At 39.2% G+C, this 22,500-nt stretch overlaps 2 protein-coding genes across 2 annotated transcripts in view; one reads left to right on the top strand and one right to left on the bottom strand.

The window, feature by feature from the left end:
* The window catches only part of ugcg (UDP-glucose ceramide glucosyltransferase), a 22,444-nt gene extending 16,008 nt beyond the window's left edge, over positions 1-6,436 (bottom strand). Inside the window, exon 1 of the mRNA XM_058412689.1 lies at positions 6,238-6,436. Within this exon, the coding sequence (XP_058268672.1) occupies positions 6,238-6,335 (98 nt within the window). The 5' untranslated portion in view covers positions 6,336-6,436. The remainder of the gene's footprint in view (positions 1-6,237) is intronic.
* A 4,889-nt stretch (positions 6,437-11,325) lies between these two features.
* Positions 11,326-22,500, top strand: part of ak3 (adenylate kinase 3) — a 36,417-nt gene continuing 25,242 nt past the window's right edge. Inside the window, exons 1-2 of the mRNA XM_058412692.1 lie at positions 11,326-11,626; positions 13,601-13,720. Of these exons, the coding sequence (XP_058268675.1) occupies positions 11,479-11,626; positions 13,601-13,720 (268 nt within the window). The 5' untranslated portion in view covers positions 11,326-11,478. The remainder of the gene's footprint in view (positions 11,627-13,600; positions 13,721-22,500) is intronic.

The following is a 22,500-nucleotide window of genomic DNA, read 5'->3' as shown; positions in this document are numbered from 1 at the left end:
CATGACTGTGGGTTTTTTGTTCTTGCGAATTTGAGTCCTTGGGGTTTACAGGTGTAGAAACACACTGCGGGGTAAATCCAACAGAGTCATTACAAAACAATGGCTAGACATTTATCACACACACACACACACAATCATTCCTTTCGACACAAACACACAAATCTGTTGGATTAACATGTTTTTTATTTAGTAACATCTAAAATCAGCTGAAACACTGCAAACACTAATCTATCACAAACAAATAAAAAAATTAAGTCACTTAAAAGTTGTTGTTTTTTTTTGGGTTAGAATTAGCAGGAATTCGAGTACGTGACGAGCGCTCGCATATTTTCGGCATGTCCCAAACAGAACAGAGATGAACACGACTGCTGGAGTTCACACACGCTAACTAGATTTTAACTGTAAATATAAATTAATTAAATTTTTTTTAAAAAGAAGCTATTAAAAATAATTAAAATCACAAAAAATAAAAATCACCTCCAGCGTGAGATTTATAAATATATATTTTTATAAATATCATTCAGATGAACTTTTTAAAATACTTTGACACCGTCTTCTGGAATAATTCAGTCTTTTTACATATTTTTTATTTTCTTATTTTTATGTAAACTCCAACAGAAGAATGTTTAATGCGCTGGTTTATTTTTTTCATAAATCTCTCATTTTAATTCTTGGAATCTAAATAAATCTGCGCCACATTTTAAAGGATTATAAATATTTTAAAATATTAAAATATTAAAGTAGGTGCTTTGATTCAGATCCTTTATTTATTTATTTATTTATTTATTTATGTATGTTGAAGTTGGAGTGAAGTGCAAAGATTTATCTGCGTCTCGCTCAGGTCTAATCGGCGCACCATCCGATCTGTTTATCAGAGCTGAACAATGACACTCTCATAATTCTGTGTGTGTGTGGTGTGTGTGTGTGCGCGCACATTATCGATAATGCATTTCTCATCTTCTGCTTAACGATGTGCTTTAAAGACGTTCAGTTCCTCTGAGCTCCCGAAGAGCCAAGTAATAAAACAAACAGTGTTAATATTCATCACAACCTGTTTATTTATTTACTTCACACACACCAACCTGGTGTGAGTGTGTGTATAGTATGAATCATGCAGTGTGTGTAAGAGAGAGATGTAGATCAGAGACATGAGGTGATCCAACAGGTTGAGCTGTAGATCCAGTTCCTCTCTCTCTCTAACATACACACACACACACACACACAAACACACACACACGTCATGGTGAAACTATGGGAGGCTCTGTGCGTGTGCGCACGTGTGTGTGTGTGTGTGTGTGTGTGTGTGTGTGAGAACACAAACAGGGCAGTTGTAGGTGTATGTAATTACAGTTGACTGTATGAAACTAAAGAATTTCTTTCTTTCTTTATTTTTTTTAAAGAAAAATTAAATTTGTTTATGTAATCTTTGCCTGTGTGTATTAAACAAAACGGAAAGGAAACGGTCCTTTCTGCGGGATTAGATTTTCCAGACGTCTGTCTGTCTGTCTGTGTGTAGCAATTTAGATTATAAAATGACACATAAGGGAATGTCATCATCAAACAAACTACACACAAACTCACACACACCTCATGCTAATCTTTATTATTAGCGCTTGCTGTCGGTAAGCTACAGCACAAGAGCTTCAGCCCCGTGTCTCCCCCGACACGCCCGCTCGGATGAGGTAAAAAGTGGCGGGATGCGTTGCCATAGCGACCAGTCGAACATGGTAAAGAGTTAAAGCTGTGAATATCATAAATAATATCATAATAATAATAAAAATTCAGTTCTGGAAAAAACATCTGATATTTTTGTTTATGGTTCGAGATGAAGCGAGTTCTGCTGAAGGACACAGAACACAAGAAGGTGAAGAATAAAGTCGAGAGGAAACTCCGCCTCCTTCCGCCCGCTCTCCTCATCAGCGCCACATCAGGTTTCGGGAAGAACCTGGACCGTCTCCCATCAGAGCGGAATGAATTCCCGAAAGACGTTTGTTGCTCTGTTCGTCATCTCTATTTTAACACGACTCTCACTCCTCACAAACTTCCCTGGCGACAGGAAACAGGTAGCTTTTCCTTTTTCTGAGGTTTATTTTTCCTGACAGTTTCACCGCTTCTGTGTACAAAAATAACTCCACGCTGTCATGGAGCACGGCGTCGGAATAAATCCGAATCTGGAGTCCTGAGAGACATGACAAAAACGTCAGATCCCGGGTGTCTCTATGATTCGTGATCCTTCTCAGTACGTGAAAAATGTAAAATAAATAAAGATTATTTATAAATAGCGTGCAAGTTGTAGCTAAACCGTCAAAGCACTTTCTGCCCTCTTCCACATAAAGAACACGCCCACGCCCAGCTGGTGTCTCTGTGATTGACAGGAGAGAGAGAGACAGAGTGTAAGCCCCTCCCACACAGACAGAGCATTTAAAACTCTGCTTTCTCGGACGCAGATGACCGGACCGTCGCTGGGATTCGAGCTCTCCGTGGCTGTGCTACATGTTTCCGGTTTTGTTTAAATATTTTCAGTCAGTGGATCTGTGATGAATTTTGGACAGATGGATTGTGTCTCCTTTTTCAGTTTAGATTAAACTTATCAGATTAAAGATGGTGATTTTTATGAGAAGTGAGAACACAAACAGGTTCAGAGAGAGGAAGTTCACCTCAAACCAGCGCTACATGCCAGCTTACTGCAGCGCACCACAAGAGAAACAATCACCACAGGAAGTCATGGGTTTTTTCATGAACCTCGTGTCATGTGACAACAGACTCCAGAGCGTGATGATACAGAAACGATAAACACACACAGCTGGAGCACATGTCTTTCAGGTCCGTTAGTCAGAGATGAATTGACTCGTTTGCTATTTGATTCAGTCTGATTCACTTTCTGCAGTCGACTCAGGAGTTGAATCGTTCAGAAGTTCAACACACACACACACGAATCCCAGAAGTGGTCAGCCAAGCTCAAGCTGAACCCAGACACCCGAGTCTCTGCCCCATGAGTCTGAACCAAATCCGCTCACTGAAGAGGAAACGCATCTCAGCTCCTGCTCCGTCATTTCCTGGTCATTCTGAGCTCCATGTTAGTATCTGATACACCTGTCTGACACACCGGACTCATCAACTCACTACAGACGTGAAGAATTCCTCGGAAGAGAAATACGAGGAGATTTCGGATAAACACACTGGTGCCGAGGAGAGAAGGGAAGAACCTCGTGACCGGATTACGGAGATTAAAATTAAAACTGGAATTCCGATGAGATTCCGAGCTTTTCCGCGGCTAGAGAAGGAGCCAATTTTATAGCGGCCAGGATTCATGTGGATGGGAATATTACTGCTGGAGGGATCCTAAATCCTTCTTTCTTTTCCTCTCACACTCAGGTGTGCTCAGGTTTAAACCCCACCTCCTTTTAACCCTATATCTGTATCACGGCTGTGAGTATGATCATCGCTCTGTTGCTGCAGAGATTCTGATCTGATAACAATCCTGAATTTCAGGCCGCCGTGTGTTCCAATGCCACTCATGGCCAGATGTTTTGAAGAAAACAAAACAATGTGGAGTTTTATTTACGGAAATAAAAACAACAACTCTGTGACATCATTCTAAAATCTTGTTAATAAATCTCATGAGGCTCACGTGTTGGAGTTTCCTGGAAATCTGATTATCCAGGCTGGAAGAACGGCATGAACTCGGCGTAACCCAACGCCAGAGCCGGCACAGGTAGTTATCTGCTTAAATGTAAGAGATGACATCATCTCTGGGAAATGTTCGCGGTTTCCGTTTGACCGCTGCCCGTGTCCTCTGTAAACTCGCTAACGCTACATATCGCGTCTGAACCCCCGCGGCGTTCCGTTTAATTCTTTCAATCAAACATTAAATCAGGTATTAAAGATTTATCACGCTGATCATTTCTTCACCACTGATGATGGAGAAGGAAAGACAAAAACGTAACCATGACAACCAAGAGCCACGTATTTGTATCTCTCCCGTCAGCTTCCCGTCGGTAGATCCCCCCCCCATTCAGACAGGATTAAACCGCCACGCCGTCCTGACGTCACTTCCTCTTTTACCGGTTTTACTCTGTCTGTGTCCATCTCTGTCCTCATCCCACCTCACATTAAGGGAAAAAAAAGACATTGTGCTCTGTTTGGTCTCGTAGCGCTCGGACACCATGTTATGAACGAAACACGATCACATGACCTCAGGAACCTGGGAGGAACTCACACTTCCTGTGGACATTTTACTGCCTGAGATTTCTCACTGAGGAGACCTGGAATACAGTCTAGAGCAATCCTGATAAACTAATCCCATCTGAGTAGGGCGAAAGACCTGAGTTCAACTCATAAAAATCCAGTTAACGAGAGAGAGAGGGGAGACAGACACAGAGAGTGAGAGAGAGAGAAAGACAGCGAGAGAGCAAGAAAGACACACACAGAGAGAGACAGTTAGTTCAGTCTGGTGCACGCTTGACAGACAGACAGACAGACAGACAGACAGACAGAGAGAGAGAGAGAGAGAGAGAGAGAGAGACAGAGAGAGAGAGAGAGAGAGAGAGAGCACTAGAGGGGGGCTGAGAGAGAGAGAGATAGAGAGACACACAGAGAGAGATGGAGACAGAGACAGCGAGAGAGAGAGTGAGAGAGAGACACACAGACACAGAGAGAGACAGTTAGTTCAGTCTGGTGCACGCTTGACAGACAGACAGACAGAGAGAGAGAGCTAAAGAGAGAGAAAGAGACAGATGGACACAGAGATAGAGAGAGAGAGAGAGAGAGAGAGAGAGAGCGCACTAGAGGGGGGCTGAGACAGAGAGAGAGATGGAGACAGACAGTGAGAGAGACAGACAGAGAGAGACAAAGCAAGAAAGACAGACACAGAGAGAGAGAGAGACAGTTAGTTCAGTCTGGTGCTGGCTTGACCATATGAACTCATGACTGGACGTCAGTAAGCAGAAGCGTGTGATGGTGTGATCTGGGAAAACCTGGTCTCTGTAAAGCCCTGAGTGTTCCCGGTCAGATTTCAGTGGTCAGGATTCAGACTGAGACACAATCAGAAATTACACACTGGAACACGAGCAGATTCAAAACCTGAGAGCTTTTTTCAGTTAGTGCAATCGGGCAGAAAATGGAGCAACCATGTGGAGTAATCCAGGTCCAGAACACACCAGTGTCATTTCCAGTCAGAGCAAAACACACACACACACACACACACACACACACACACGATAATAAACATTTACTTCCAGACTCATTATAAACCCACTTATTTTGTTCAAAAATTGATTAAATCCTACTTTGTAAAATAAAATGTAAAAAAAAATGTACATAAACCAAGCAAATCTGACTTCGACAACAATCCCATTTCTTTACAACCTTAACTCTACAACAAAACATATATATATATATATATAACCGTCTTGTCGGTATCGGGATCATAACTGATCAGTACCGCGATGTAATTGATAGAACTGACAGAATCGTCAGAACCGGACTGAAGACTGAACCATGACGTGCAGTAGACACTGGAGTTTAATCTCTGACTAACAGACACTTCTTACAAGCTTTAAAAGCTCACTTTTGACAAAAAAATACCTTTTAAAACAACCTTAATGAGATTTTCATCATCGTTAGATCTGAAGGTAGGGTCCAGATTAGAACAAAAACTACATTTTCATTTCAAAGTCAGGATAGAACCTGGATATTAGAAAAAGAAAATCATTTAAAACCAAGATTATTGTGATGTTCGAAGGGTTCAGTGCTTTAATAAATATTTACACTTCTCGTGTTTATATTCAAAGATCTCAGGAGCTGGTGAAGTCGCTGACTTAGCAAGGCGAGATTAGCTAGCGAAATGTTCATGTTTAATGTTAGTCCAGACATTAGCTTCTTAGCGACATGTTTATTTAAACCGCCGAAATATTTTTAATCGAATAAAACAAGAAATAAAAACAAAAATACAGGGCTGACACAGAGGAACGGCTAACCGTGTAAAAATTCTACGTGTATGAAACTATAGAGTTAGCTTAGCTTAGCATAGTCATACATAGGCTGTGTTTCGGTCCATCATTCAGCGATACCTGACAAATATTCACCAAATACTCCAATCCAAGGTATAATCCCGTCCGTGAATACCAAAAAAACCCAAACATATGTTATTAATAAATAAAGAAAATGCTTCAACACACACACACACACACACACACACACACACGAATCAGAATAAAACAGCCTCGCGCTACTTACACGTAGATGATGGACATGAAATGCATGAGCCAGAGGACAATAAATAAAATAAATCCGAAGATCGAGAAGCCTTGCATAGCGAGCTCCAGCAAGGCCATGGTGTACAGACACCACTGAGCAGTGTGTGTGTGTGTGTGTGTGTGTGTGAGAGACCGTGTGTATGAATCTGAATGTGAATTTCGGCCCCGAAGTCCTGTGCCGAGGAAGGGGCGGGGCTACAGCAGCACATATCCCGTTGCGAAGCGTTTGCGTAAAGGACGATGACGACAGACGTTTCATTTGCATAGGTCACGCCCACCACTCTGCTACTCCTCTCTCTCTCTCTCTCTCTCTCTCTCTCTCAGTATATATACACTTAGCTGTAATTCGTGATTGGTCATGTGAATTTTTTTAATTAACCTTATGAAAAATATTACTGAGGACATCATCATTGAGTTCAGGTGTTGTTTTTCAGGGGTTGGGCTCGGCCCCTTAGTTCCAGTGAAAGGAACTCTTAATGCTTCAGCTTCATACCAAGACATTTTGGACAATTTCATGCTCTTTGTGGGAACAGTTTGGGGATGACCCCTTCCTGTTCCAACATGACTGCACACCAGTGACCAAAGCAAGGTCCATAAAGACATGGATGAGTGAGTTTGGTGTGGAGGAACCTGACTGGCCTGCACAGAGTCCTGACCTCAACCCCATAGAACACCTTTGGGATGAATTAGAGTGGAGACTGAGAGCCAGACCTTCTCGTCCAACATCAGTGCCTGACCTCACAAATGTGCTTCTATAGGAACGGTCAGAAATTCCCATAAACACACTCCTAAACCTTGTGGAAAGCCTTCCCAGAAGAGTTGAAGCTGTTATAGCTGCAGAGGGTGGGACAACTCCATATTACATTCATGTGCATGTAAAGACAGACATCCCAAAACTTTTGGCCTGGCTCGCAGTCTCTGCTCTAATTCATCCCAAAGGTGTTCTATGGGGTTGAGGTCAGGACTCTGTGCAGGCCAGTCAAGTTCCTCCACACCAAACTCACTCATCCATGTCTTTATGGACCTTGCTTTGGTCACTGGTGTGCAGTCATGTTGGAAGAGGAAGGGGTCATCCCCAAACTGTTCCCACAAAGAGCATGAAATTGTCCAAAATGTCTTGGTATGAAGCTGAAGCATTAAGAGTTCCTTTCACTGGGACTAAGGGGCGGAGTCCAACCCCTGAAAAACAACATCTGAACTCAGTGATTTGAAGGGGTGTTCCAAAACTTTTGGCAATATAGTGTATTTACTTTCTCAAAACATAAAACAGTGAATAGTGTCCAGGCTGTGAACTGTCTTGTGGAAATCAGGATTTGAGAAATCTTCCTGACCAGGAATTCCCACTAAAAAGTTTGTTTTCTTTCTGTTTTTTAATACTCAAAGTTAGGAAGTTTTTTTCAAATGCAGCAAAAGACCTTTAAGTTCCCTCTAAAGCCACGCCCACAGAACAGACCCGCAGGGCGTGTCTGGGCATGAACCCTGAATAAGGTCTCAGCGTGATTGACAAGTGTCTCCTGCTCCTGACTGCTTGCTCAGTGATGATCCACAGAAACCAGAGTCATCATGAAGTGTCCTGAAGGTCACTGACCACACCTTTAAAATCCATGCTGTAGTTATTACCGTGTCACTGCTTCAGGCTTCAAGGTCCTATTTCTTTTACCCAGGTTATTATTATTATGTGTTATATAAGACTATAAAATGCTCAGTCAGGGCTATTTTTGTCGATGCTTATCATCTCCAGTGATATTAATAATTTATGAGGCTTCCTTGGACTTCACTCAGCCATGCTCTATTGTTTTTTAGGAGTAATATCACCTGTGATGTCATATCATGTGTAATGACTCACCTGGGAGCGGCTGTTAGCTCACCGCTTCACTAATTCACAGAAAGTACAAAGAGTCCTGAGACACAGAGAGGTGTCATCTGTGTGACAGTTAAAGGAACTCCTTAAACGACAGGAATTTTAATGGCTCACACTCACATATAGCTGCATGGGCGGGACAACTCAGTGAATTCAATGATTTAGAGGGGTGTCCCAAAACTTTTGGCAAAATAGTGTGATAAAGTGATGATAAAGTGATGATAAAGTGTTTCATCTGACCATTACACGTTAGAATTGAAGTCGTACAGAAGCAGATGAAACCCTGGCCGTCCGACGTGTGGAGATCCGAGCCAGTGAGAGTCTGAAGCCGAAAGAAACACAGGAGAGAGATAAAAAGCTACGAGGAATCTAGATGGAAAAAATGAATCGTTACTGATCAAAATGAAGTGCAGCTTCCTGTAGAGCAAGAGGAAGACCTGAAGTTTTAAAATGATTAAATGAGGAAGAAGAAACTGGAGGAACCCAGTCACGGGAAGGGAAGTACATCATGTCCGCTCCATAAGAGCAGATCATTTGTAGAAAGCATTAAAAATACAGACAGCTTTTCATCTCTGACCCTTAGATCTACAACATGCCGCTGGACTCTCATGGACTATGTCCAGTTCACTGTATAAATGTGTATTCATGACAAATACAAATCTCTGACCTCCAGGAAAACTTTTTCTACACACAATATACAACAATCATAAACCACCATAAAGCTGGGTGTGGGATTAACGTGACTGACGAAGGACATCTCCAGTGAACAGTTCTCGAGTCCTGCACTTCTCAACACACTCAGGATCTGGACTCTCTTCAGTTTCCTTTATTATTTTATTTCCAGGAGCAGTTTTAATAAGGGTTTAAAGATACCTGAGTGAATAAGAGCGTAATTGTAATGATAGTTCATACATAATAGCAGGCTGTTATAATAACTGTGTAAATTTCCCATTGGGATGAATAAAGTATCTATCTATCTATCTATCTATCTATCTATCTATCTATCTATCTATCTATCTATAAGAAGTGAAATGAAAGAGAACTAAATAAATAAAATGATCTATACAGGAAAGGTTTAAAGTGCAGCCAAATCAGACACTGCCACCTGGTGGTCAGGTCCAGGAGTTGCAGCTCTGTTCATCCAGGAAGTAGAATAATGTCCGCGTTCGTCGCCGCCATTTTCTTTTCTAGTTAGCATCAGGTTAGCGGCTAAAGCAGCTAAAGCTGTATAATTCCCTCAGAACGGTGAGGTGTAGAGTCGGTGTTATAGATTTAATAATTGAATATGTCTGGATGTTCGCGAATGTGTTGAGTAATCTGAAGCTAACACTTCTGTATATACTCAGTTAAAGCTACAAAAAAATAAAGTGCTGCTGTGTTTATTGCTGATGCTGTGAGCCGCCATGTTGGTTTGACGTCACGTCACTGTACCTGGGGTTGAGTGAGGGAACAGTCCTGAGATTCTGAAAAGGATGTGAAGTTTTTTGTTTGGTTTTCCCCACTTGTTCTGACCTTTAGTTGAAGGTAGAATTGATTAATATGAACAGTGTGACCAACAGATCATTAGCTGTTTGGAAGAAGAAGCTAGTGATGATGAGTTATGGAGTGTGATTGGTCAGAAGGAGTGTGATTGCATTTACATTTACATTTCTGGCATTTGGTAGACGCCCTTATAATAACAGCTTATACACAGAAACATGTACAGTACACACTCCACATCAACAGATTTTACTGTAAGGTATGATGTGTGGAAGGAGTCTCCAGTGTCAGAGCTCTTCATCTTCACGACAGAGGAGTTCACAGTGTTTTTTCACTTTTTGTCGTATTAACTCGAAGAGAGAATAAAGAGAGGATGAAATGAATAAATCATTCTCATTCTTTTATAAACACAGCATTGTAATGGTGTGCTGGACACCACTGTGTCCACTTGCCCTCATTAGTGTGTGTCATCAGTAAGGGGAAACACTAAGGGGCAGGTCGATGAGTGTGTGTTAGAAAAAATGATTGAACTGGGGCTACAAATATGCAAAGACTACTGTCCCTTTGTGACTACACCAAATGATTGCCCATATGATTCAACAGTTAATTTGGAATTCAAGAAACTAAAATGAAGTTACTGTCGAAGTCAAAGGAGAAACATTTCACCTGACTTTACAGGATCCTTCAAGAACGATTCAGTATTTTCTTTCCATTTCCAACACAGTTTAACTGTCACCCATCTGACACCCATCCTTTAATTTGTCACCCATCTGTATATGTACACAGATCTAATTGGTGCTCATGCCCTTAGCTCATTAAACCTCAGCTAGCTCAATAAACATTCAGCTGTTGTGTTTGTGGTGCTTTAAAATAGCTCTACAGTAAATTCAGGACATCATCCTCATCATCCTCATCCTGACCCACTCACACCACAAGCACATGTTATCCCTGTGAGTTCCACACTGACTCCCACCTCCAGGCTGCAGGATGACGAGGTTCCAGGTGTAGATCAGGTGTGGAAATGAAGCTGAACAGTTCAACACAACAACAGACGCTCAGGGAGAGACGATCACTGCTGAATGTTTTTTATTTGAACTTTTTAAAGCTCCACTGATTAAAGGTTTGGACACGCCTCGGCACAGAGAGGATTCTGTTCAGCATTTTGTTCCTTTGAAGATTTTAAAAGACTATCAAACACATCAATACCACTTCCTTCCCTTTCTATACCCCCCACCTCCTCCTCTAGCCCCCACCACACCCCACCCTATCTGCCCCACCCTTCCCTCTCTAAAGCCTCATCATCCTGCTGTTACTGAACCTTATACACAAAATATTTGAAAAAAGTGCTTTATTTACATGAACATTAAAGAGAGTATGCTCTATTTGACACGAATGAATAGTGTGTGTGTGTGTGTGTGTGACTGAGTGCGTGTTGGGGAGAGTATTCATGGAAAGAAATCTGATTATCTGTGTTTGTTTATCTAGTTATTTATTTTAACTGCGTATTTAATTAACTGTTCATTTACTTAATTGTTTTCTCTCTCTCTCTCTCTCTCTCTCTCTCTCTCTCTCTCTCTCTCTCTCGCTGATCTATTCCATTAAAGGAATTTTCCGTTAAAAGGAAAACTCGATTCAATTCATTCATACTTGTGAATCGATTCTCTAGGTCGGCTCACTTAAGGGAGTCGTTCAGAAGAGATTCGGTTCGTTGGTGATTCACTCTGGTCTGTGTAATCCTGAGGGTTTGTGTGAGAGCGGTGATGGCCTAAACAGTACGACACACACACACACACACACTCTCTCCGTGTTCAGGACCGAGAGACAGAGGGAAGCAGCAGGCTGCAGCTGAAGTATTGTCCACGCTGTAGATCAGGATTAAAGATGGTTCTGCGGAACTTGTTCCGGGCCGTAATCATGGGTCCGCCGGGTTCGGGGAAAGGAACCGTGTCGTCTCGGATTACTGAAAGTTTCGGGCTGCAGCATCTCTCCAGCGGGGACATGTTACGGGCCAACATTAAAGCCAAGAGCGGTGAGACTTCTGTCTAATGACATCTCTTCAACATGGAATCAGCCGCAGCAGGGATGCCGAGCCTGGAGCTCAGGTGTCTGATCTGTGTCCGATCTGTTCAGCTGAACACGGGGATGGAAATGGAGCGTGCGCGTGACTCGGTTTACCGAGCGGTGAAGTTATCGATATTGAAGTTTCTGTTCGGTTTCAGTTTAAACTACTTTACGATTTTTAATCGAGTCGCGATACGCGAGCTGTTTTTAATCCTGCATGGAGTAGCTGTGTGTGTGTGTGTGTGTGTGTGTGTGTGTGTGTGTGTGGTGCCCTACCCTACAGAGTGTAACTAGAAAGTTAGAAAAAGATTAGAGTCTGATTCTGTGTGTGTTTAGTTACTGATTGTAACAAAAGTTATTGCAGTTTTCTGCACACTTCCAGCTTCTGCAGCTCACTTCCTGTTAAACTCTCCTTAATCTACTGTTTATACACACACACACACACACACACACACACACACACACACACACACTCTCGCACAGGTCTTAGACGTGTTCAGGCCAAACGGACGATCATAACATGAGTTTTATTATTTTTCCACACACACACACACACACACACACACACACACACACCATCAGTGGATGAAGGAGAAATCTACAGGCTCAGGTTTCAGAAGCAGATCTCTGTTGAACTCATTACATTCCTGTAGTCTGTGTGTAAAGTAACAAAACAAAAGTGTAGTAAAACCTTTAAAGAGTTATAAAATATAAAGAATATACAGAATATTTGCTAATGTTCTTCTTCTTTTTATTCTTCTTCTTTAAAGATATGTTGAGTGTGAGTTGTTTGTGTGTGTTTTGTGTGTTGTGTTGTGTGTTTGTTTGTTTGTGTATTTATACATGTGCATGTTTTGTTTGTTAGTGTGTGTGTGTGTGTGTGTGTGTGTGTTTCGAGGAGGACTTCTTTGTCACTCGACTCTTCTGGTGTTGTAAATAGTGTGTTTGTGTGAGTCCTCCTGGGGTCTGAGCTGCACCTCAGTAAATGATTAACTGGTTTCCAGTCACCTTTAAGAGAGCTGAAGGAGTTCACACACACACACACACACACACACACACACACACACAAGTGAGCAGAGTGTAGTTTAACTGAATTCGGTAGATGACGTTTAATACTGAAATAAAGTTTATAGAGCTGTTTATTATATAAAAAAGTAAACCATTATGAGACGGATTTCTAACATTCATGTTGTTAAATTAACTCGATAAATACTTTGCAGAATAATGTGTAAATAGAATGAAGAAGGAAGTCATTAACCTGGCTGGAGAAGTCACTTTAACCTCTGTTAGTCACGTCACGGGTTCTGCTAGTGAGCTTTAACATGAGGTAAAGTGTTGAGGTAAAGTAACAAAATAAAGTATTGAGTTAAAGTAGCGAGGATGAGGTTCCCTTCTGAGCCTGGTTCTTCTCAAGGTTTCTTCCTCATATCATCTCAGTGAGTTTTTCCTCATCGCCATCTCCTCATTAGGAATAAAATAGTAACTTTTTTTTGTCTGTGTTTCTATAAAGCTTCTGTAAAGCTGCTTTGAGACAAATAAATTGAATTGAATAACGAGGTACAGTAAGGAGGTAAAGTAAGGACAGTGTGTGTAGCCACAGCTAAAGTATAATCTCTGATTAAATTATAAATCCTCTTCTTCTCCAGAGAAAACAAAACAAAAGTCACACTGGAGAGTCCTTCCATATAGTAGCACACGCCCCTGTAAAGGAGCAGTTGCTATGGAAACCATAAAGTATCAGAGCGAGGCATTAATATAAACCTGCACTACAGTCAGAGCTGCTGTTAGAGAGAATTCATCACCACATGATCCACCAATCAGAGTCCAGAACTCAGCAGAGGTGTGTGTGGAGTAGAGTATGTAGATATAAAAAATGTTGAAGGGGTGTGTGTGTGTGTGTGTGTGTGTGGAGCTGATTGTTGTGTTTTGGTGTTGTGTACAGAACTGGGTCTCCTGATGAAGTCGTGTATAGATCAGGGTCAGCTGGTTCCTGATGATGTCATCTTTCGCCTCATCCTGGCCAGCCTCCGAGAGATGGAGCATAGCAGCTGGCTGTTAGACGGTAAAACTCTCTCACACTCACACCATCACACTGTTACATCATCATCATCATCATCACTCTGTATCATCATCATCATCACTCTGTTACATCATCATCATCATCACTCTGTATCATCATCATCATCACTCTGTATCATCATCATCATCACTCTGTATCATCATCATCATCATCATCATTCTGTATCATCATCATCATCACTCTGTATCATCATCATTATCATCATCACTCTATATCATTATCATCACTCTGTTACATCATCATCATCACTCTGTATCATCATCATCATCACTCTGTATCATCATCATCATCATCATCATCATTCTGTATCATCATCATCATCACTCTGTATCATCATCATTATCATCATCACTCTATATCATTATCATCACTCTGTTACATCATCATCATCACTCTATATCATCATCATCACTCTGTTACATCATCATCATCATCATCACTCTGTATCATCATCATCATCACTCTGTATCATCATCATTATCATCATCACTCTATCATTATCATCACTCTGTTACATCATCATCATCACTCTATATCATCATCATCACTCTGTTACATCATCATCATCATCATCACTCTATATCATCATCATCATCACTCTATATCATCATCATCATCATCATCATCATCACTCTATATCATCATCATCATCATCATCATCACTCTGTATCATCATCATCACTCTGTATCATCATCATCATCACTCTGTATCATCATCATCACTCTATATCATCATCATCATCATCATCATCACTCTGTATCATCATCATCACTCTGTATCATCATCATCATCACTCTGTATCATCATCATCATCACTCTATATCATCATCATCATCATCATCATCACTCTGTATCATCATCATCATCATCATCACTCTGTATCATCATCATCATCACTCTGTATCATCATCATCATCATCATCATCATCATCACTCTGTATCATCATCATCATCATCATCATCATCACTCTGTATCATCATCATCATCATCATCACTCTGTATCATCATCATCATCACTCTGTATCATCATCATCATCATCATCATCACTCTGTATCATCATCATCACTCTGTATCATCATCATCATCATCACTCTGTATCATCATCATCATCATCACTCTATATCATTATCACTCTGTTACATCATCATCACTCTGTATCATCATCATCATCACTCTATATCATCATCATCATCATCATCACTCTATATCATCATCATCATCATCATCATCACTCTGTATCATCATCATCATCACTCTGTATCATCATCATCATCACTCTGTATCATCATCATCATCACTCTATATCATCATCATCATCATCATCATCACTCTGTATCATCATCATCATCACTCTGTATCATCATCACCATCACTCTGTATCATCATCATCATCATCATCATCACTCTGTATCATCATCATCATCACTCTGTATCATCATCATCATCACTCTGTATCATCATCATCATCACTCTGTATCATCATCATCATCACTCTGTATCATCATCATCATCACTCTATATCATCATCATCATCATCATCATCACTCTGTATCATCATCATCATCACTCTGTATCATCATCACCATCACTCTGTATCATCATCATCATCATCACTCTGTATCATCATCATCATCACTCTGTATCATCATCATCATCACTCTGTATCATCATCATCACTCTGTATCATCATCATCATCATCATCATCACTCTGTATCATCATCATCATCATCATCATCACTCTGTATCATCATCATCATCATCACTCTGTATCATCATCATCATCATCATCACTCTGTATCATCATCATCACTCTGTATCATCATCATCATCATCACTCTGTTACCTCACACCATCATCATCATCACTCTGTTACATCATCATCATCATCATCATCACTCTGTTACATCATCATCATCATCACTCTGTATCATCATCATCATCATCACTCTGTATCATCATCATCATCATCACTCTGTATCATCATCATCATCATCATCATCACTCTGTATCATCATCATCATCATCACTCTGTATCATCATCATCATCATCATCATCACTCTGTATCATCATCATCATCACTCTGTTACATCATCATCATCACTCTGTATCATCATCACTCTGTATCATCATCATCATCATCATCACTCTATATCATTATCATCATTACTCTGTATCATCTTCATCATCATCACTCTGTTACCTCACACCATCATCATCATCACTCTGTTACATCATCATCATCATCATCATCACTCTGTTACATCATCATCATCATCATCATCATCACTCTGTTACATCATCATCATCATCATCATCATCACTCTGTTACCTCACATCATCATCATCATCATCACTCTATATCATCATCATCATCATCATCACTCTGTATCATCATCATCACTCTGTATCATCATCATCATCACTCTGTATCATCATCATCATCATCATCATCACTCTGTATCATCATCATCATCACTCTGTTACATCATCATCATCACTCTGTATCATCATCACTCTGTATCATCATCATCATCATCATCACTCTATATCATTATCATCATTACTCTGTATCATCTTCATCATCATCACTCTGTTACCTCACACCATCATCATCATCACTCTGTTACATCATCATCATCATCATCATCACTCTGTTACATCATCATCATCATCATCATCATCACTCTGTTACATCATCATCATCATCATCATCATCACTCTGTTACCTCACATCATCATCATCATCACTCTGTTACATCATCATCATCATCATCATCATCACTCTATATCATCATCATCATCATCATCACTCTGTATCATCATCATCATCACTCTGTATCATCATCATCATCACTCTGTATCATCATCATCATCATCATCATCACTCTGTATCATCATCATCATCATCACTCTGTATCATCATCATCACTCTGTATCATCATCATCATCATCATCACTCTGTATCATCATCATCACTCTGTATCATCATCATCATCATCATCACTCTGTATCATCATCATCATCACTCTGTATCATCATCATCATCATCATCATCACTCTGTATCATCATCATCATCATCACTCTGTATCATCATCATCATCATCACTCTATATCATTATCACTCTGTTACATCATCACTCTGTATCATCATCATCATCATCATCATCATCATCACTCTGTATCATCATCATCATCATCATCATCACTCTGTATCATCATCATCATCACTCTGTTACATCATCATCATCTCTCTGTATCCTCATCACTCTGTATCATCCTCATCATCATCATCACTCTATATCATTATCATCATTACTCTGTATCATCTTCATCATCATCACTCTGTTACCTCACACCATCATCATCATCACTCTGTTACATCATCATCATCATCATCATCACTCTGTTACATCATCATCATCATCATCATCATCACTCTGTTACCTCACATCATCATCATCATCACTCTGTTACATCATCATCATCATCATCATCACTCTGTTACATCATCATCATCATCATCATCACTCTGTTACATCATCATCATCATCATCATCACTCTGTTACCTCACACCATCATCATCATCACTCTGTTACATCATCATCATCATCACTCTGTTACATCATCATCATCATCATCATCACTCTGTTACCTCACATCATCATCATCATCACTCTGTTACATCATCATCATCATCATCATCACTCTGTTACCTCACATCATCATCATTATCACTCTGTATCATCATCATCATCATCATCATCACTTTATATCATTATCATCATCATCACTCTATATCATTATCATCATCACTCTGTTACATCATCACTCTATATCATTATCATCATTACTCTGTATCATCTTCATCATCATCACTCTGTTACCTCACATCATCATCATCATCACTCTGTTACCTCACATCATCATCATCATCACTCTGTATCATCATCATCATCATCATCACTCTGTATCATCATCATCATCATCACTCTGTATCATCATCATCATCACTCTATATCATTATCACTCTGTTACATCATCATCACTCTGTATCATCATCATCATCATCATCACTCTGTATCATCATCATCATCATCATCACTCTGTATCATCATCATCATCATCATCATCACTCTGTATCATCATCATCATCATCACTCTGTATCATCATCATCATCATCATCATCACTCTGTATCATCATCATCATCATCACTCTGTATCATCATCATCATCATCACTCTATATCATTATCACTGTTACATCATCATCACTCTGTATCATCATCATCATCATCATCATCATCACTCTGTATCATCATCATCATCATCATCATCATCACTCTGTTACATCATCATCATCACTCTGTATCATCATCATCACTCTATATCATTATCATCATTACTCTGTATCATCTTCATCATCATCACTCTGTTACCTCACACCATCATCATCATCACTCTGTTACATCATCATCATCATCATCATCACTCTGTTACATCATCATCATCATCATCATCATCACTCTGTTACCTCACATCATCATCATCATCACTCTGTTACATCATCATCATCATCATCATCACTCTGTTACCTCACACCATCATCATCATCACTCTGTTACATCATCATCATCATCATCATCACTCTGTTACATCATCATCATCATCATCATCACTCTGTTACATCATCATCATCATCATCATCACTCTGTTACCTCACATCATCATCATCATCACTCTGTTACCTCACATCATCATCATCATCACTCTGTTACATCATCACTCTGTATCATCATCATCACTCTATATCATCATCATCATCATCATCATCATCACTCTGTATCATCATCATCATCACTCTGTATCATCATCATCATCACTCTGTATCATCATCATCATCATCACTCTGTATCATCATCATCATCACTCTATATCATCATCATCATCATCATCACTCTGTATCACCATCATCATCACTCTGTATCAACATCATCATCACTCTGTATCATCACCAACATCATGATCATCACTCTGTAACATCATCATCATCATCACTCTGTATCATCATCATCACTCTGTATCATCATCATCATCATCATCACTCTGTATCATCATCATCATCATCACTCTGTATCATCATCATCATCATCATCATCACTCTGTATCATCATCATCATCATCACTCTGTATCATCATCATCATCATCACTCTATATCATTATCACTCTGTTACATCATCACTCTGTATCATCATCATCATCATCATCATCATCACTCTGTATCATCATCATCATCATCATCATCATCACTCTGTATCATCATCATCATCACTCTGTTACATCATCATCATCATCACTCTGTATCATCATCATCACTCTGTATCATCATCATCATCATCACTCTGTTACCTCACACCATCATCATCATCACTGTTACATCATCATCATCATCATCATCACTCTGTTACATCATCATCATCATCATCATCATCACTCTGTTACCTCACATCATCATCATCATCACTCTGTTACATCATCATCATCATCATCATCACTCTGTTACATCATCATCATCATCATCATCATCACTCTGTATCATCATCATCATCACTCTGTATCATCATCATCATCACTCTGTATCATCATCATCATCATCACTCTGTATCATCATCATCATCACTCTATATCATCATCATCATCATCATCACTCTGTATCATCATCATCATCACTCTGTATCATCATCATCATCACTCTGTATCATCATCATCATCATCATCATCACTCTGTATCATCATCATCATCATCACTCTGTATCATCATCATCACTCTGTATCATCATCATCATCATCATCACTCTGTATCATCATCATCATCATCACTCTGTATCATCATCATCATCATCATCATCACTCTGTATCATCATCATCATCATCACTCTGTATCATCATCATCATCATCACTCTATATCATTATCACTCTGTTACATCATCACTCTGTATCATCATCATCATCATCATCATCATCATCACTCTGTATCATCATCATCATCATCATCATCATCACTCTGTATCATCATCATCATCACTCTGTTACATCATCATCATCATCACTCTGTATCATCATCATCACTCTGTATCATCATCATCATCATCATCACTCTATATCATTATCATCATTACTCTGTATCATCTTCATCATCATCACTCTGTTACCTCACACCATCATCATCATCACTGTTACATCATCATCATCATCATCATCACTCTGTTACATCATCATCATCATCATCATCATCACTCTGTTACCTCACATCATCATCATCATCACTCTGTTACATCATCATCATCATCATCATCACTCTGTTACCTCACACCATCATCATCATCACTCTGTTACATCATCATCATCATCATCATCATCACTCTGTTACATCATCATCATCATCATCATCACTCTGTTACCTCACATCATCATCATCATCACTCTGTTACATCATCATCATCATCATCATCACTCTGTTACCTCACATCATCATCATCATCACTCTGTATCATCATTATCATCATCACTCTGTTACATCATCACTCTATATCATTATCATCATTACTCTGTATCATCTTCATCATCATCACTCTGTTACCTCACATCATCATCATCATCACTCTGTTACCTCACATCATCACTCTGTATCATCATCATCATCACTCTGTATCATCTTCATCATCATCACTCTGTTACCTCACATCTTCATCATCATCACTCTGTTACCTCACATCATCATCATCATCACTCTGTATCATCATCATCATCACTCTGTATCATCATCATCATCATCATCGCTCTGTATCATCATCATCATCATCACTCTGTATCATCTTCATCATCATCACTCTGTTACCTCACATCTTCATCATCATCACTGTTACCTCACATCATCATCATCATCACTCTGTATCATCATCATCATCATCATCATCATCACTCTATATCATTATCATCATCATCACTCTGTTACATCATCATCATCACTCTGTTACATCATCACTCTGTATCATCATCATCATCACTCTGTATCATCATCATCATCACTCTGTATCATCATCATCATCATCACTCTATATCATTATCATCACTCTATATCATCATCATCATCATCATCATCATCACTCTGTTACATCATCGTCACTCTGTTACATCATCATCATCACTTTATATCATTATCATCATCATCATCACTCTATATCATTATCATCATCATCATCATCACTCTGTTACATCATCATCACTCTATATCATCATCATCATCATCACTCTGTTACATCATCACTCTATATCATTATCATCATCATCACTCTGTTACATCATCATCATCACTCTGTTACATCACTCTATATCATTATCATCATCATCACTCTGTTACATCATCATCATCACTCTGTTACATCATCACTCTATATCATTATCATCATCGTCACTGTTACATCATCATCATCACTTTATATCATTATCATCATCATCATCATCACTCTATATCATTATCATCATCATCATCATCACTCTGTTACATCATCATCACTCTATATCATCATCATCATCACTCTGTTACATCATCACTCTATATCATTATCATCATCATCACTCTGTTACATCATCATCATCACTCTGTTACATCATCACTCTATCATTATCATCATCATCATCATCATCACTCTGTTACATCATCACTCTATATCATTATCATCATCATCATCATCACTCTGTTACATCATCATCACTCTATATCATCATCATCATCACTCTGTTACATCATCATCACTCTATATCATTATCATCATCATCACTCTGTTACATCATCACTCTATATCATTATCATCATCATCACTCTGTTACATCATCACTCTATATCATTATCATCATCATCATCACTCTGTTACATCATCACTCTATATCATTATCATCATCATCACTCTGTTACATCATCATCACTCTATATCATTATCATTATCATCATCATCACTCTGTTACATCATCACTCTATATCATTATCATCATCATCACTCTGTTACATCATCATCATCATCACTCTGTTACATCATCACTCTATATCATTATCATCATCATCACTCTGTTACATCACTCTATATCATTATCATCATCATCACTCTGTTACATCATCACTCTATATCATTATCATCATCATCACTCTGTTACATCATCATCATCATCACTCTGTTACATCATCACTCTATATCATTATCATCATCATCACTCTGTTACATCATCATCATCATCACTCTGTTACATCATCACTCTATATCATTATCATCATCACTCTGTTACATCATCATCATCATCACTCTGTTACATCATCACTCTATATCATCATCATCATCACTCTATATCATTATCATCATCATCATCACTCTGTTACATCATCACTCTATATCATTATCATCATCATCATCACTCTGTTACATCATCATCATCATCACTCTGTTACATCATCACTCTATATCATTATCATCATCACTCTGTTACATCATCATCACTCTATATCATTATCATCATCACTCTGTTACATCATCATCATCATCACTCTGTTACATCATCACTCTATATCATTATCATCATCATCATCACTCTGTTACATCATCACTCTATATCATCATCATCACTCTGTTACATCATCATCACTCTATATCATTATCATCATCATCACTCTGTTACATCATCACTCTATATCATCATCATCACTC

This window comes from Hemibagrus wyckioides, linkage group LG16 (assembly GCF_019097595.1).
Source record: "Hemibagrus wyckioides isolate EC202008001 linkage group LG16, SWU_Hwy_1.0, whole genome shotgun sequence".
Lineage (NCBI taxonomy): Eukaryota > Metazoa > Chordata > Actinopteri > Siluriformes > Bagridae > Hemibagrus > Hemibagrus wyckioides.
The sequence above is the reverse complement of the archived record's forward strand: the minus strand, read 5'-3'. Positions and strand labels throughout refer to the sequence as shown.